This window comes from Ovis aries, chromosome 7 (genome assembly GCF_016772045.2).
Source record: "Ovis aries strain OAR_USU_Benz2616 breed Rambouillet chromosome 7, ARS-UI_Ramb_v3.0, whole genome shotgun sequence".
Lineage (NCBI taxonomy): Eukaryota > Metazoa > Chordata > Mammalia > Artiodactyla > Bovidae > Ovis > Ovis aries.
In genome coordinates this window covers 70,229,935-70,249,344 of record NC_056060.1, presented here as the reverse complement: position 1 = coordinate 70,249,344, position 19,410 = coordinate 70,229,935, and the positions used below count along the sequence as shown (strand labels likewise).

General features: G+C 37.1%; 1 protein-coding gene across 11 annotated transcripts in view; it reads right to left on the bottom strand.

Annotated features, from left to right (window-relative positions):
- Nucleotides 1-19,410, bottom strand: part of LRRC9 (leucine rich repeat containing 9) — a 140,271-nt gene that overhangs the window by 95,303 nt on the left and 25,558 nt on the right. For all 11 annotated transcript variants that reach the window (XM_060418113.1, XM_004011042.6, XM_060418115.1 and 8 more), the window contains 3 exons: nt 12,921-13,076; nt 9,840-10,036; nt 8,711-8,842 (listed from right to left, as the gene is read on the bottom strand). In XM_060418113.1, coding sequence (XP_060274096.1) covers nt 8,711-8,842; nt 9,840-10,036; nt 12,921-13,076 — 485 coding nt within the window. The remainder of the gene's footprint in view (nt 1-8,710; nt 8,843-9,839; nt 10,037-12,920; nt 13,077-19,410) is intronic.

The following is a 19,410-nucleotide window of genomic DNA, read 5'->3' as shown; positions in this document are numbered from 1 at the left end:
TATATGCTACCTGCACTGGGGAGCATGTCTTCACTGCTTTGAGGTATCTGCATTTTAGTCTGAACCTGAAATCCTGAAATAAAGACTCTCTAGGGCTTTGTATAAAATAATATTGAAATCTGCCACACCTTTGCTTCAAAGAGTCCCATAGATTTAAGGGCAAAATTCAAACTACCCAGCCTAGCCTGTAAGACCATTAATGATCAGGCCCTTGTCATGTGAAACTACTGAGTTCTCTAGATATATTATACTACTTACATACCCTTTCACATGCTGCTGTTGCCTCTGCCTGCAAAGTCCTTCCTCTAATTCTTTGTGTAGTTAACGTCTATCTGTCCTTCAAAATTCAGATCAAAGCATCTCCCTTCCTCAAGTGCCCTACTTACCACTAGCACATAGTATAGAAGGTGACTTACGGTAGAAGCTTAATGGATGACTGCTGAGCAAGTGAACAAAATAGAAAAGACTCAAAGATTAAAAAGATACAGTCTCTATATTCACTGAGTTTATAAACCAACAAAGTGAAAAAGTAATAGGTCAAGTATAAGCAAAATTATAGAGTATAAGAGAGATACAACTCAGTGCTATGAAGATTCAAAAAGAAGAAACAATAACAGTGACTACAGCTGATGGGATTGACAAGAAAATCCCTCACAAAGGGCTGGGGATGTAAGGCATTCTGGGGGAAGGAAGCAAAACAAAGAAAACCATCTGTGTGATGGTGTACCAGGTATACTCCAAAAGCAGTGAGGCATGCATAGTTTAGCTGACTCTGAAGCAGTTTGAAAAAGGTTTAAGGTAATTTGGAGACAATACAGTGAAGGACACTGAAAGTCGGTGAAGAGTTAGAATGTAATTTGGAAGATAACAAGTTGGTACAAGAGGCTTTTGTTGTTTTTAACAGAGTGGTTGGCGTAGGAAGGGAGCATATGGGAAAACTAGGTGTCTTCACTGACTGCCTGGTGAATACCGAGTGCCCACTACAGACAGACACTGTACTAGATGTTGCAATAGTCTGAAGTGAAAATGTTAGTCACTCAGTTGTGTCCGACTCTTTGTGATCTCATGGACTAAAGCCTGCCAGGCTCCTCTGTCCATGAAATTTGCAAGGCTAGAATACTGCAATAGTCTTAAGTGGAAGGTTGTAAGGCAGGTGATTTTGTTACAAAGGAGAGAATGAATTCAAGAGACATTATGGAGAGAACCTGAGGGTCTTGCTTAGACTGATTAGATATGAATATTGAGGAAGTGGCTTCAGTGCTTATGGTGCCTCCACGACGAAGACAATGGTAGTACTACAAACAGGAATGGAGGAGGCAGAAGAAAAGGATGGTTTGTAGGCAGGATGAGGAAAACAAAAGCAAAAAGATTAAGGACTAAAGATTTTCACATTAACTTGTCTAATCCTAGCGGTCGCCTTTTGTGATAGACTTTTTCTTACTTTACAGATAACGTTCAGATGGATTAAATGACTGCTTTAAGACTATGCAGATAGAGTGTGAACATAGGCTTTCTGATTTTAACTCCACTTAATATTTTATTACTTTATGGCTGAGTTCCCTTTTAAATGTGTTGAGTTTTCCTTGCTAGTTGGACATTGGGATAGATTCAAGACTGGTGTAAGGGAGAAAAAATTAAGTAATTTTGACAGTGCAGGTGTAGAAGAAATTATCAAGGGAGAGTGTAAAAAGAAAGCAGGAAGTGTCTAACTACAAAAAACAACTAGAGAAGTGAAGTTATAAGAAAGGAATTGCTAAAGGCATCAAAATCTGCACGGATTAGGAGACTGAAGGCCCCTCATTTCACTGGGTGCCCTCACTCATTCAATGAGACCTGAATGTGTGAGCATCCATAGTGGTGATATGCACATAAACTAAGGTATTCAGTTACACAGAGAGATGCCTACAAATGTTCATTAATACACAAATGATATGCTCGTCTAGCATATGTAGAATATGCATATTTTAAATGACTGAAGCTTAATGAAATATATTAAAATGTACTTCAAAATCCTAAACAAGCATTTAATAAATACTGTTAAATTACTTGCTGACTTACACCATATCAAAAACAAATATAAAACAGTATAAAGCAAAAAGTCTAAGTTTCTGTAGCTGCCTAAAACAGGGCAGCATGAAATGTTTACAAAATAAAAGGATTAATTACTAAGTTATTTTATAGACAAAAGTAGACCTGTTAAGTATCTATAAATTGATATGGAGACTTCAATTAGTAGTTATTGATTGAATTATGAATTCAGCAGCGGCTGTGCTTTGCTGGAGCAGCCATGAAGAGATACCCCCATGTCCAAGGTAAGAGAAACCCAAGTAAGATGGTAGGTGTTGCAAGAGGGCATCAGAGGGCAGACACACTGAAACCATACTCATAGAAAACTAGCCAATCTAATCACACTAGGACCACAGCCTTGTCTAACTCAATGAAACCAAGCCATGCCAGCGGGGCAACCCAAGACGGGCGGGTCAGGTGGACAGGTCTGACAGAATGTGGTCCACTGGAGAAGGGAATGGCAAGCCACTTCAGTATTCTTGCCTTGAGAACCCCATGAACAGTATGAAAAGGCAAAATGATAGGATACCAAAAGAGGAACTCCCCAGGTCATTAGGTGCTCCATATGCTACTGGAGATCAGAGGAGAAATAACTACAGAAAGAACAAAGGGATGGAGCCAAAGCAAAAACAATACCCAGTTGTGGATGTGACTGGTGATAGAAGCAAGATCCGATGCTGTAAAGAGCAATATTGCATAGGAACCTGGAATGTCAGGTTCATGAATCAAGGCAAATTGGAAGTCGTCAAACAAGAGATGGCAAGGGTGAACGTCGACATTCTAGGAATCAGCGAACTAAAACGGACTGGAATGGGTGAATTTAACTCAGATGACCATTATATCTATTACTGCGGGCAGGAATCCCTCAGAAGAAATGGAGTAGCCATCATGGTCAACAAAAGAGTCCAAAATGCAGTACCTGGATGCAATCTCAAAAATAACAGAATGATCTCTGTTCGTCTCCAAGGCAAACCATTCAATATCACAGTTATCCAAGTCTATGCCCCAACCAGTAATGCTGAAGAAGCTGAAGTTGAATGGTGCTATGAAGACCTACAAGACCTTTTAGAACTAACACCCAAAAAAGATGTCCTTTTCATTATAGGGGACTGGAAAGCAAAAGTAGGGAGTCAAGAAACACCTGGAGTAACAGGCAAATTTGGCCTTGGAATGTGGAATGAAGCAGGGCAAATTTTGCCAGGAAAATGCCTGGTCATAGTAAACACCCTCTTCCAACAACACAAGAGAAGACTCTACCCATGGACATCACCAGATGGTCAACACCAAAATCAGATTGATTATATTCTTTGCAGCCAAAGATGGAGAAGCTCTATACAGTCAACAAAAACAAGACCAGGAGCAGACTGTGGCTCAGATCATGAACTCCTTACTACCAAATTCAGACTTAAATTGAAGAAAGTAGGGAAAACTGCTAGACCATTCAGGTATAACCTAAATCAAATCCCTTATGATTATACAGTGGAAGTGAGAAACAGATTTAAGGGCCTAGATCTGATAGATAGAGTACCTGATGAACTATGGATGTAGGTTCGTGACATTGTGCAGGAGACAGGGATCAAGACCATCCCCATGGAAAAGAAATGCAAAAAAGCAAAATGGCTGTCTTGGGAGGCCTTACAAATAGCTGTGAAGAGAAGAGAGGCGAAAAGCCAAGGAGAAAAGGAAAGATATAGGCATCTAAATGCAGAGTTCCAAAGAATAGCAAGAAGAGATAAGAAAGCCTTCTTCAGTGATCAGTGCAAAGAAATAGAATAAAAGAACAGAATGGGAAAGACTAGAGATCTCTTCAAGAAAATTAGAGATAACAAGGGAACATTTCATGCAAAGATGGGCTCGATAAAGGACAGAAATGGTATGGACCTAACAGAAGCAGAAGATATTAAGAAGAGGTGGCAAGAATACACAGAAGAACTGTACAAAAAAGATCTTTACAACCCAGATAGTAATGATGATGTGATCACTAGTCTAGAACCAGACATCTTGGAATGTGAAGTCAAGTGGGCCTTAGATAGCATCACTACGAACAAAGCTAATGGAGGTGATGGAATTCCAATTGAGCTGTTTCAAATCCTGAAAGATGATGCTGTGAAAGTGCTGCCCTCAATATGCCAGCAAATTTGGAAAACTCAGCAGTGGCCACAGGACTAGAAAAGGTCAGTTTTCATTCCAATCCCAAAGAAAGGCAATGCCAAAGAATGCTGAAACTACCACACAATTGCACTCATCTCACATGCTAGTAAAGTAATGCTCAAAATTCTCCAAGCCAGGCTTCAGCAATATGTGAACCGTGAACTCCCTGATGTTCAAGCTGGATTTAGAAAAGGCAGAGGAACCAGAGATCAAATTGCCAACATCCACTGGGTCATGGAAAAATCAAGAGAGTTCCAGAAAAACATCTATTTCTCTTTATTGATGATGCCAAAGCCTTTGACTGTGTGGATCACAATAAACTGTGGAAAATTCTGAAAGAGATGGGATACTAGACCACCTGAACTGCTTCTTGAGAAATCTGTATGCAGGTCAGGAAGCAACAGTTAGAACTGGACATGGAACAACAGACTGGTTCCAAATAGGAAAAGGAGTACGTCAAGGCTGTATATTATCACCCTGCTTATTTAACTTATATGCAGAGTACATCATGAGAAACGCTGGACTGCAAGAAACACAAGCTGGAATCAAGACTGCCGGGAGAAATATCAATCACGTCAGATATGCAGATGACACCACCCTTATGGTAGAAAGTGAAGAGGAGCTAAAGAGCCTCTTGATGAAAGTGAAAGAGGAGAGCGAAAAAGTTGGCCTAAAGCTCAACATTCAGAAAACGAAGATTATGGCATCCGGTCCCATCACTTCATGGGAAATAGATGGGGAAACAGCGGAAACGGTGTCAGACTTTATTTTTTTGGGCTCCAGAAGCACTGCAGATGGTGACTGCAGCCATGAAATTAAAAGACGCTTACTCCTTGGAAGAAAATGTATGACCAACCTAGATAGCATATTCAAAAGCAGAGACATTACTCTGCTGACTAAGGTCTGTCTAGTCAAGGCTATGGTTTTTCCAGTGGTCATGTATGGATGTGAGAGTTGGACTGTGAAGAAGGCTGAGCGCCGAAGAATTGATGCTTTTGAACTGTGATGTTGGAGAAGACTCTTGAGAGTCCCTTGGACTGCAAGGAGATCCAGCCAGTCCATTCTGAAGATCAGCCCTGGGATTTCTTTGGAAGGAATGATGCTAAAGCTGAAACTCCAGTACTTTGGCCACCTCATGCGAAGAGTTGACTCATTGGAAAAGACTCTGATGCTGGGAGGGATTGGGGGCAGGAGAAGGGGACAACCGAGGATGAGATGGCTGGATGGCATCAAGGACTCGATGGACATGAGTCTGAGTGAACTCCAGGAGATGGTGATGAACAGGGAGGCCTGGCGTGCTGTGATTCATGGGGTCACAAAGAGCCGGACATGACTGAGCGACTGAACTGAACTGAACTGATACTAGATGATTTATAAGGCAAGTTCTGTCTGTCCCCAGGGAGCTCACAGAGTCACATATTTTCTTCTATGGTACTTGGAAGTGATTGCTTTACATTGTAATGGCCCTGTATCTACAACTAGGTTAAAACTTCTCAACTACAAGGACAGTATCTTTGATGCTTTGGAGTCCCCATTTGATAAATGTTGTCTGATGTCAATAGATAACTAAATTGGCAATGCATAGGTAAATAATATGATCTGCAATGAAAATGCCATAGTGGCAACAGTCTACTTTACAGGCAAGTCTCTGTAAAGCTGGGACTTTTTTAAACTGAATAATAAAGCCCTTTAATTTTATAAAAGAAATGAAGCTAAGAAATATTCAGTGATACACAATTAGAAATCTGCAATGCTCTTATATTATAAAGAAAGGTTTTTTTGGTATAACACTTTATATTTTCTAGTTTATATTTATATTTACATATACATATTAAATACATGTTTATATTAAATATACATATATATTTATATAAACTTTATATTTGTAGTTCTAGCTCTATTCCAGTACTTATTTAAATGGTAAATATTTATATTTATATTTACATATACATATTAAATATACATATATATTTATGTATATTTTATGTTTATATGTTTATATTAAATATACATATATTTTATATAAACTTTATATTTATAGTTCTAGCTCTATTCCAGTACTTTTTATTTAAATGGTAAATCATTGGCTTTAAAAATATTACTAATGATAAGTGTTTAAATAAAGTAACTAGTTATGTGCCACACAGAGTAATTTAAAGCATTTGAACAGCAGTTTCTTAATATACTTAAAAGATCAGGGCTAAGGTAGTCGTCAAGCTTGTAGTATGGTAAAAGTAACCAACAGTCCTTAAAATTCTGCCAACATGTATCTGATGGTCTCCTTAAAATGGATCCAGGTTATTCTTATTAAAACCAAGCAAACAATTATGAATGCTTATTAAAAATCCAAAAAGCTATCTAAATTACTATCAGGCTGACACAGTTACCTAAATGGCTTTTTAGTTATCTTGTTTTACATATTTTTGTAAAAGCTAATCTACTTATTTTGTAAAGAGCTTACTTTGTGTTAAGTTAAAAAGAAAGAATGAAAAAACAATTCATGTAGGTTGACTGAATACAAATGAATGACTGAAGAATGATGCATACATCCTGCAAGAGACACCATTCATTTCTTATCCTTGAAAAATCAAGGCCTCCGTGTGTTTACATGGAAAGTGGGGTGAGTAACTTTTATATGAAAAGGTACTTTTTATCTGAAAAGTGAAAGTGATAGTTGCTCAGTCTTGTCTGACTCTTTGTGACCCAAGGACTATAGCCTGTCAGGCTCCTCTGTCCATGGGGTTCTCCAGGCAAGAATACTGGAGTGGGTTGCCTTCCCTTCTCTAGGGGCTCTTCTCCTACCCAGGCATCCAACCCAGGTCTCCTGCATTGTAGGCAGATTCTTTACCATCTGAGCCACCAGGGAAGCCCACCTTTTATGTTTGTACATAAAAAACAAATTATGTGGTTAAACAAACAGTGATAATCACTGGGCAAGTGAGTATACTGATACAAAAGAAAATATTTTAAAATATTCCTTTTCCCTTGGGCAGAATGTCTTATACTTTTCCACCAGAAGTTCCCCAGGAACTTTAGCTTTTACTCACAGAAGTGAGTTAGAGCCTCATCTAATAAAATCAGGGGGCTTGGCTTAAAGCGCGTGCATGCTTGCTGCAGTGCTAAGTCACTTCAGTTGTGTCCAACTCTTTGCAAAGCTGTGGACTGTAGCCTGCCAGGCTCCTCTGTCTGTGAAATTCTCCAGGCAAGAATACTGGATTCAAGGGGATCTTCCTCACCCAGGGATCGAAACCGTGTCTCCCTGCAGCTCCTGCATTGCAGGCAGATACTTTCACACATGTTTCTTTCTAAAAGTTACTGAAGTTTTGCATTTTAGTCCACGAAAATCAGTGTTTGTTTCAACACTGACTGTGAGTAAAACCATCCTCGGGGGTGAAATACCAAGTTCATTCTGTAGCTGTAAACGTTTCCTGGTTTCTCTCCACAATCCAAGTTTGCAGTATGCTTCTAGAGTTTGAGGGAAATCTTCAGCTCATTCATAGGCTTCTTGATTTTGAGAAAACGATTGCAGAAATGTTAAAGTTGTAATTATGACATTTTTGTGCCAAGGTTCTTTTTTAGGATCATTTTTGAGGGTTGTACCCTCTAGTTGGGCTTCCCCAATGGCTCAGCAGGAGACACAGTTTCAATCCCAGGGTCGGGAAAATCCCCTGGAGTAGGAAATGGCAACCCACTCCAGTATTTTTGCCTGGGAAATGCCATGCACAGAGAAACCTGGTGGACTACAGTCTATGGGGTTGCAAAGAGTTGGACCTGACCAAGTGACTGCGCAAACACACACACACATACACACACTCTCTAGCTGAAGCAACACAACCACTTCCTTGTGTCTACCAGTAGGACTTGATTCTGAAGTGTAGATGCCTGCTTCCGGCTTCCGTTTTGGGTGGCTATTCTGTTTTTGTCCAGATAGACTTTCCACCTGAATTTTTAGTTTTTAAGTATCTGCCTTATTTTAAAACTCATAAAGTCTATGTGCACCCTGACTCTAGCTAGTTCTAGGCAACTAGTTTGACTCTGGGAACTCCCAGGAAATACGCTAGGCAGCATCCTCCAGTGTTTTTACAACCTGCTGCTGCCAATCCTGCTTTGCCATTCTTTATCTGCTCTAACTTCTCCTCCAGTAGTCAGAAACCAGGGCTATATTCAGTCCATAAATAAACAGTATAGACATACATAAAATGAATTCTTAACCATAAACTTTCCTAAATTATATTCTGCTCTTGGGCTAAGGGAAATTGAGTAAAAAGTAAAGAATTACTATTAGGATGTTTTCAAGTTAGCTCATGGCAATTGTGTAAACAGAGAAATGTATAGATGTAAAGTAAGTGCCAATTTTCAGTTGGTGAATACTGTATAGAGAAAGTGTGTTGAAATGGGACAATTTAAGATGTTTGTAAGTTGATATTTTGGTCGATGATCCTAAGTACTTAAGATTAGTTTTAAAGCTATAACTAAATTTCAAAAGATTTACCAGTCATCAGATCGAGTGCCTTCTTCAAAGTGGATATTTCCCACCGTCTCCAATTCAATTAACAAAAATGGGATTAATAAACTATGACTTTTCTTCTTTCGCTTTACTTCAATACGATAAATTGCTTCAATTCTATTTAAGAAAAAAACAAACATTAAAATTATCTAAAAATCACAACATTAAAATTCATGATAGCTTCTTCTAAGTTGATGTCAAAATATAAGGCTTTCATCAGTGGATAAAGAAAGGCTGGTGTTAACAGTTAAACCAAGTAAAAGACATTCTATTTTTGGCAATTATAATCACCTCAAATTTTGTTAACCTCAGAATAAGTGAAGGTTAGAAGACTCTCCTGGCTTTACCATTTATGATTCTCAGATTTTAGACAAATTGCAACATTTTTCTACTGCAATTTCTCAGAAAATAACACTACTGATAGTACTTATACCGAATAGGTCTTTTTGAGGATTATATGCAAAATATATGTAAAGCTCTTAGAAAAGAATTTGGCACCGAGGAAGAATTCAGTAAGCATTACTTATTATTCTGTTATAAATATTTTTAATAACAAATATAAATAACAAAATATAATATAATATATAAAATATATAATATATAAGCATATAATATAAATAACAAAATAATAACTAACTTATCTACTTAGTGCCCTCTTAAGTAAAAGGAAACTCACAGTACTTACTAAGTCTTCTTGATTTCTGTTTCTAGTTGATACTCAATCTGAGTTTGTTTCTATATATTTCCAGACAACTTTTGTATGTACTTTGCCCAGTCTCACCTATGTTGTGAGTTTCTGCACCAGTAGCAGCTAATGTTAAAAATAAACTAATTTTTTTAGTTTGCAGATTAATGTTTTTATGTGTGACAAGAAGCCACTTAAAGGAAATGCACTGTTTCTGGTAAAGTATTGCCTCTGTAAAAAACTAAATCTAGCTTTAAACCAGAGATGCCCATCTCTCCTAAGAACTGGACTGGAAACACATTTTGTGTTGTACTTCATACTGTAATTCTTTCCATTCCTAAAGGAGAGAATTGGGCTCAACTCATGACGTAGAACTTTCTTTTTCTTCATGTTTCAAATTTTAACAACTAGATAATTCATTAAACATACTCATCTAGTTTTTTGTTCCAGAATGTTACCCTTTCATTCAAGGCATTTAGTTTGATCACTATTTTCTGTTGAAGACTTGGTTCTTCTGTGACAGTTTCACAGATTTTTGATTTTTCAAGCTCAGTTACTTTATTGTTATTGGATCTATCATTGTGTCCTTTCCCAGATCCTTTGAGTTCAGTCAGTTCCCGTTCCAACTGTTGAAATCAATGTGCCAGAGAGCAAAATCATTAGTGGAATCTATTAGATATTTAGTTAACTTAAATTAATAAAGTAGAAACCTAGATATAAATAAGTCAAACTTCATAAAACCATGGCAAACACATGATTATAACTTTAGTTCAAGTTCAGTCACCCAGTTTCTCTTGCCCAAATGAAAGACAATATTAACTACTTCAAACATAGCAGTTCTCTCAATTGAAAATAAGAAAAGCAAAGAAGTAAATTTTAAAATATTATTGATGAGTTAGCTTCTATTAAAGTAAAATGATAAGAAATGCTGGTTTTGATACAAAGCAAATATCTAAACTAGAAATAATGTGACTTTTACCACTCCTGCTGCTGCTAAGTCGCTTCAGTTGTGTCCGACTCTGTGTGACCCCATAGATGGCAGCCCACCAGGCTGCCCCGTCCCTGGGATTCTCCAGGCAAGAACACTGGAGTGGGTTGCCATTTCCTTCTCCAATGCATGAAAGTGAAAAGTGAAAGTGAAGTCGCTCAGTCGTGTCTGACTCTTAGCGACCCCATGGACTGCAGCCTACCAGGCTCCTCCGTCCATGGGATTTTCCAGGCAAGAGTACTGGAGTGGCTTGCCATTAACCACTCCTACTTTTCAATTTTTCAACTACTTTGGTATTCTGGGAAAATTAACATAAAAATACATAAAAGCATGGGTATAGCAGTGCACATTTTTCTCTTTGCCTCAGTCTCCTATATGACTCTGAACAATAGTTATCAACATAACTATTGAAACTTGGGATTTTTTTTTTTGTTCATAAAGGACTTTTTTGCATTCATTGGTATTTTAAAAATGTATTATATTAAAGTATAAGATTTATCTTGATTATGGAGGTTTTGGACCTTCCCTTAAATTTTGAGCCCAGAGTGAGTGCCTCACTGGCCTTACCCTAACCTGTCTTGTAAGATGGATTTCAAGATAAATTGTACTGTACACAGAGAGGTGTATACAAATAGACTAATTTGTTAAGTTTCTCTACTCCCTTCTCTGTAATGGCTATATATAGTTGTTAAAAAACTAAGTAAGAATATTTTATAAAACTGTCTGTAGTTTATATAACCTATAGCTATTATTTTTCACATATTAATATACCCATTTGTACATGAAAATGGCAGCTAAAGAGTGATTTCCATATACTGGTTCTCCTGTGATTTTTTAATTCAAATAAATAATTTAAATTATGTTAATGTTTTAACTTTAAGAATATTTTTTTGACTATAATTGAATTTAAACTTGTTCATTTCAGAAAGAGTATTAAATGTATTTAAAAACTTGGTTTTTAATGGCTACATACCATTCTATCTTAAGAATGAATAATTATTCCTCTCTTTTTAAATTTAAACATTTAGGTAGTTTCCAGTTTTTATTATTATTAATAGCACAGTGATGAATATTCTTATATATAAGTATTTATCCAAATCTAGTAGTAGATTTACTGGGTCAAAGGCTATGAGCATTTTTAGACTGTTAGTAATATATATGACCCAATTACACTCTCATCAGTGGTGTAATAGTGTCACACCCATCTTCACCAGGTGGGCTTCCCAGGTGGCCCAGAAGTAAAGAATCTGCCTGCCAGTGCAGGAGAAGCAGGAGACTCGAGTTCAATCCTTGGGTTGTGAAGAACCCCTGGAGTAGGAAATGACAACCCATTCCAGTATTCTTGCCTGAAAAAATTCCATGGACAGAGGAGCCTAGTGGGCTACAGTCCATGGGGTTGCAAAGAGCCAGAAGCGACTGAGCATGCACACACGCGTCTTCACCAGGCACACTATGACAAATTTATAGGTGAAAATGGTTGCTTGTTGTCTTATTTCATTCCCAGGAATTAACAGTCAGACTGAGGTTTTCTTTCAAATGTTTATTAGTCAGTTTTTATTTCTTCTATTGTAAAATGAAAGTTCATGGAATTTGTTCAATTTTTCTATCTGGATATTTCCTTTTTGTTTTGTTTATGAGTAACTTTATCCTAAACAAAATTTTTCAGATTGTCATTTATTATTTATTTTCATTAATGATGCTTTTTAGTACAAAAGCATTTTTTAAAAATCAAATCTTAATTCTGGTCTTCATGATTTTTAGTGTTTTTCTAGAGTTTATAGTATTTTTCTTATTTGGCAGAGTGAGATCAGTCAAATATATTACTGCTTTTTTATGATTTTATTTTTACATTTAATTCTTTTTCCCCATTATATTAGCTTTTGGTAAAGTATTAAGTAAGGACTCAATCCTCCTACTCCCAAGTAGTGTGACTGTTTTCGTAACACTACTGTTTAAATAAACCATTATTTTCCTATACTTTTTATATACAATAAATTCTGATACATACAAAATTCTGTTTTGAGGTAATTCTTCATTTTTCAGAGTCCACTTTTAGTAAAGGAAATTCAGTTTATTCTAAATAAAAAAGGAACATACAACTGCTAAAGTATAGCTTGTTATAAAGTTCCCACCATGTTGTATACCTTAATAGTGTTAGTGAAGGAATATTTTAGCTCTTTAGACAAAAAATGAATTTTGAGCACAGCCTGCTGGTGTCTAATAAAAATTCAGTGAAATAAGTCTCACAGATCTCTATAACTCAGTGAATCATATTGAATTACCCAGCATTTTAAAAATTTTGTAAACTAATAAGCCTATACCCTTTTTAAATTGCAGACTTCTAAGCACAGAATGAAGCCAATTTAAGTACCCAGAATCAAAACATTTTCAGGGCAAACTTACTTGAAACTTGGTACAAATGTATATGTATAATTCTATATATACATATAAAATTTAAAAGATAATGCCATCTGCCAGTTTTCTTAAGACATGGCTATTGAAATTTTATGATATTATCTTACATTTTTTTTCAAAAAGTTAAATAATTTTATTCGTTCTTCTGGCAACTTCTGTAATTTACATTTTCGATCATTCAGTTTTTCAAGATCTTCATTAAGATGCCTCTGAACAGTTTTTATACGCATATTGTAATACATTATTTTTTTCATTGCTGTGGTCTAAAAGTGAGAAAAAAATCCAGAAGGTTAGCTGAAACACAATATTATAGGTAATTATTAGTGGCATTATATGAGTGTGGTGTGTTTATATAACAATTTAAAGTTTTACATGCTCAGTTACTAATAATATTAGTTGAAATGATAATGGTTATACAGAATTCTCTACTCAAATTTAATAAGCAAAATATAAAATTTCAAAGATTTTCTCTGTGGGTAATATTTAAAGCGTGGGGCATATTTACATTTACTTTCAGGATGACAACATAAAGAGAATATAGATAGAACTCAATTTACAAATAGTATCATTTAGGTAATGCAGCAGTACTACTAAAGCTAATGTATTATTCCTATTTGATTAATTGAAAAAAATAAATTTAAGAGAATAAAAGGTAACATTATTCATTTTTAAAAATCATGGTTAAGAAATAGCATTTCATGTTTTTTTCAAATTCGTAAAATGATGCTCTAAATGAATTTGTTTTAGATTGAGCAAGTCACTAAATTGTCAATCTAATTCAGTTATCTTGAATTTCTCAGTATCAATGGATCATGTAGTTATCAATGCTTATCATGATAAACTGATTAAATCCACCAGTAAGAAATACACCAGGTGCCAGGAGCTTTGCAGGCACGACTAGCTTCTCCCCATTTTATGGACTGGAAAGTGGAGGCTCGAGAAGTCTTGGAAAGCACTTCAGGTTTCTTAAGAGAACAGTGGCCAGCCTGCCTCAGAAACTCCTGTTCTTTCCATGGCACCTGGGAGTTTCCTTGACCTTGAGCTTCTTCCTGTTTGGATTTCTCGATGTAGGTGTGGTGGATTCTTTACGAGCTGAGCCACTGGGAGTTATATCACATTTGAATAAGACATCATAGTGGTGAACCAGACACGTTCCCAGTACTGCATGGGATTTACAGTTTAGTGGGAGGATATAGATCAAGACCTGAGCCTTTGGACTGGGAGCACTGACTCCAAGATCCTAGAATACCAGAGAACTAACTCTCAGGTCAGTTCAGTTCAGTCACTCAGTTGTGTCCAACTCTTTGTGACCCCATGGACTGCAGCAGGCCAGGCTTCCCTGTCCATCACCAACTCCTGGAGCTTACTCAAACTCATGTCTATTGAGTAGGTGATGACATCCAACCATCTCATTCTCTGTCGTCCCCTTCTCCTCCTGCCTTCAATCTTTACCAGCATCAGGGTCTTTTCAAATGAGTCAGCTCTTCACATCAGGTGGCCAAACTACTGGAGTTTCAGCTTCAGCATCAGTCCTTCCAATGAATATTCAAGACTGATTTCCTTTAGGATGGACTGGTTGGATCTCCTTGTGGTCCAAGGGACTCTCAAGAGTCTTCTCCAACACCACATTTCAAAAGCATCAATTCTTCAGCACTCAGCTTTCTTTATAGTCCAACTCTCACATCCATATATGACTACTGGAAATACTAAAGCTTTGACTAGACAGACCTTTGTTGCCAAAGTAATGTCTCTGATTCTAATATGCTGTCTAGGTTAGTCATAACTTTTCTTCCAAGGAGCAAGCATCTTTTAATTTCATGGCTGCAATCACCATCTGCAGTGATTTTGGAGCTCCCCAAAATAGTCTGTCACTATTTCCATTGTTTCCCCATCTATTTGCCATGAAGTGGATGGGACCAGATGCCATGATCTTAAGTTTTCTGAATGTTGAGTTTTAAGCCAACTTTTTCACTCTCCTCTTTCACTTTCATCAAGAGGCTCTTCAGTTCTTCTTCACTTTCTGCCATAAGTGTGGTACCATCTACATATCTGACGCTATTGATATTTCTCCTGGCAATCTTGATTCCAGCTTGTGCTTCATCCAGTCCAGCATTTCTCATGAAGTACTCTGCACACAAGTTAAATAAACAGGTGACAATATACAGCCTTAACGTACTCCTTTCCCTATTTGGAACCAGTCTATTTTTCCATGTTCAGAATTTTCCACAGTTTGCTGTGATCCACACAGTCAAAGGCTTTGGCATAGTCAATAAAGCAGAAGTAGATGTTTTTCTGGAACTCTCTCACTTTTTCAATGATCCAACAGATGTTGGCAATTTGATTTCTGGTTCCTCTGCCTTTTCTAAATCCAGCTTGAATCTGGAAGTTCATAGTTCACGTACTATTGAAGCCCGGCTTGGAGAATTTTGAGCATTACTTTGCTAGCGGAACTAACCCTAGGGAGTATCAAATAGTTAGAACTCACACAAAGGAAACCACTTGAATACAAGACCCGGCATCACCCAACCACCAGTAAGTAGCACGCTGTGCAGGACACCTCATCTAAACAACAAACAAAACAAAAATACAAATGCAATCATCAGCATTTTACCAGTAGTCATGTATGGATATGAGAGTTGGCCTATAAAGAAAGCTGAGCACCAAAGAATTGATGCTTTTGAACTGAGGTGTTAGAGAAGACTCTTGAGAGTCCCTTGGACTGCAAGGAGATCCAACCAGTCCATCCTAAAAGAAATCAGTCCTGAATACTCATTGGAAGGACTGATGCTGAAGCTGAAATTTCAATACTTTGGCCACTTGATGCAAAGAACTGACTCACTAGAAAACACCCTAATGCTGGAAAAGACTGAAGGCAGAAGGAGAAGGGGCTGACAGGATGAGATTGTTGGATGGCATCACTGACTTGAGGGACATGAGTTTGAGTAAGCTCCAGGAGTTGGTGATGGACAGGGAGGCCTGGTGTGCTACAGTCCATGGGGTCACAAAGAGTCAGACATGACTAAGCAGCTGAACTGAACTGAATTGAATCCTCAGCAGATTACCAGGTAACAGGATTACCACCTCACTCAGCCTTGCCCAGCAGAGGAAAAACAAACAAACAAAAACTCAGCACAAATCTCACCCTATATGAAGCTTACACAAACCACTGGACCAAGCTTAGGAGGGCAAAAACCAAAAGGAAGAAAGAATTCAACCTTGAAGCCTAGGAAAAGGAGACCTCAAACACAATAAGTTAAAAAAAATAATGAAAAGGCAGAGAAAAACTACACAAATGAAGCAACAAACTAGAAACACAGAAGTCCAAATAAATGAAGAGGAAATAGGCAAACTACCTGAAAAAGAACTCAGAATAATGATAGTGTAGATGATAAAAACCTTGAAAACAGAATGGAGAAAATGCAGGAATCAATTAACAAAGACCTAGAAGAATTAAAGAATAAACATACAGAGACAACACAATCACTGAAATTAAAAATACCCTAGAAGGAATCAATAGCAGAATATCTGAAGCAGAAGAAAGAATCACTGAGCTGGAAGATAAAATGGTGGAAATAACTTCTGAAGAGCAGAAAGTAAGAAGAATGCAAAGAACTGAGGATAGTCTCAGAGATCTCTGGGACAATATAAACACACCAACATTCTAATTATAGGAGTCCCAGAAGAAGAGAAAAAGAAAGGGTATGAGAACATTTTTGAGAAATTATACTTGAAAATTTCCCCAACATGGAAAAGGAAATAGTCAATCAAGTCCAAGAGGCACAAAGAATTCCATACAGGATAAACCCAAGGAGAAACACGCCAAGACACATACTAATCAAACTAACAAAGACTAAACACAAAGAAAGAATATTAAAAGCAGCAAGGGAAAAGCAACAGATAACATACAAGGGAAACCCCATATGCTTAACAGCTGATCTTTCAGCAGAAACTCTGCTAGCCAGAAGGAAATGGCAGGATATATTTAAAGTACTGAAAGGGAAAAATCTACAACCAAGATTACTGTACCTCGCAAGGATCTCATTCAAAATTGATGGAGAAATAAAAAGCTTTTCAGATAAGCAAAAGTTAAGAGAATTCAGTACCACCAAACCAGCTTTACAACAAATGTTAAAGGGATTTATATAGTCAAGAAATACAAGAGAAGAAAAAATATCTACAAAATCATCCCCAAACAATTAAGAAAATGGCAATAGGAACATATATATAAATAATTACTTTAAATGTAAATGAGTTAAATGCTCCGAACAAAAGACACAGACTGGCTGAATGGATACAAAAACAAGACCCAAATATATGCTGTCTACAAGAAACCTACTTCAGACCTAAAGATACATATAGACTGAAAGTGAGAAGATGGAAATATATATTCCATGCATAGGGGAAGCAAAAGAAAGCTGGAGTAGCAATCCTCATATCAGACAAAATAGACCTTAAAATAAAGATTACAAGAGATAAGGAAGGACACTACATAATGATAAGGAATCAACCTAAGAGAAAGACATAATTGTAAATATCTATGCACCCAACATAGGAATACCTCAATACATAAGACAAACACTAACAGACATAAAGGAGAAATTGACAGTAACACAATAATAGTAGGAGATTTTAACACCCCACTCACACCAATGGACAGATCATCAAAACAGAAAATTAATAACAAAATACAAATCTTAAATAATACATTACATGAAATGGATCTCACTGATATCTTCAGGACATTCCATCCAAATGCAGAAGAATACACCTTCTTCTCAAGTGCACATGGAACATTCTCCAGGATAGACCACATCTTGGGTCACAAATCAAACCTCAGTAAATTCAAGAAAACTGAAATCATATCAAGCATCTTCTCTGACCACAATGCTATGAGACTAGATATCAATTACAAGAAAAAAACAGTAAGAAACACAAACACATGGAGATTAAACAACACATTTCTAAATAACCAACAGGTTACTGAAGAAATCAAAAGGGAAATCAGAATTTCTAGAAACAAATGACAATGAAAAGACAACAATTCAAAACCTATCAGTTCAGTTCAGTTCAGTCACTCAGTCATGTCCAGCTCTTTCTGACCCCATGGACTGCAGCAGGCCAGGCCTCCCTGTTCATCACCAACTCCCAGAGTTTACTCAAACTCAGGTCCATTGGGTCAGTGATGCCAATCAACCATCTCAGTCTCTGTCGTTCCCTTCTCCTCCCGCCTTCAGTCATTACCAGCATCAGGGTCTTTTCTAGTGAGTCAGTTCTTTGCATCAACTGGCCAAAGTATTGGAGTTTCAGCTTCAGAATCAGTCCTTCCAATGAATATTTAGGACTGATTTCCTTTAGGATGGACTGGTTGGATCTCCTTGCTGCCGAAGGGACTCTCAAGAGTCTTCTCCAACACCACAGTTCAAAACCATCAATTCTTTGGCACTCAGCTGTATTTATAGTCCAATTCTCACATCCATACATGACTACTGGAAAAACCATAGTTTGACTAGATGGAACTTTGCTGGCAAAGTAATGTCTCTGCTTTTTAATATGCTGTCTAGGTTGGTCATAACTTTTCTTCCAAGGAGCAAGTGTCTTTTAATTTCATGGCTGCAATCACCATCTGCTGTGATTTTGGAGCCCCCCCAAATAAAGTCTGTCACTGTTTCTACTGTTTCCCCATCTATTTGCCATGAAGTGATGGGACCAGATGCCATGATCTTAGTTTTCTGAATGTTGAGCTTTAGGCCAACTTTTTTACTCTCCTCTATCCCTTTCATCAAGACGCTCTTTAGTTCTTCACTTTCTGCCATAAGGGTGGTGTCATCTGCATATCTGAGGTGATTGATATTTCTCCCGGCAATCTTGATTCCAGCTTGTACTTCTTCCAGCCCAGCGTTTCTCATGATGTACTCTGCATATAAGTTAAATAAGCAGGGTGACAATATACAGCCTTGACATTCTCCTTTCCCAATTTGGAACCAGTCTGTTGTTCCATGTCCAGTTCTAACTGTTGCTTCCTGACCTGCATACAGATTTCTCAAAAGGCAGGTCAAAACCTATGGGATGCAGTAAAAGCAGTTCTAAGAAGGAAGTTTATAGCAATACCTCAAGAAACAAGGAAAACATCGAATAGACAACCTAACTTTACACCTAAAACAACTGGAAAAAGAAGGAAAAAAAAAACCCAAAAATTAGTAGAAGGAAAGAAACATGAAGATCTGAGCAGAAATAAATGAAAAGAAATGAAAGAAACAATAGTAAAGATTAATAAAACTAAAAGCTGGTTCTTTGAGAAGATAACCAAAATTCACAAATCTTTAGCCAGACTCATCAAGAAAAAAAAGAGAGAAGAGTCAAATCAACAAAATTAGAAATGAAAAAGGAGACGTTACAATAGAAAATGCAGAAATACAAAGGATTATAAGAGACTATTAAGAACAACTATATGGCAATAAAATGGATAACCTGGAAGAAATGGACAGATTCTTAGAAAAGTTCAATCTTCCAAGAGTGAACCAGGAAGAAACAGAAATTATGAACAACCCAATTACAAGCACTGAAATTGAAGCTGTGATCAAAAATCTCCCAAAACAC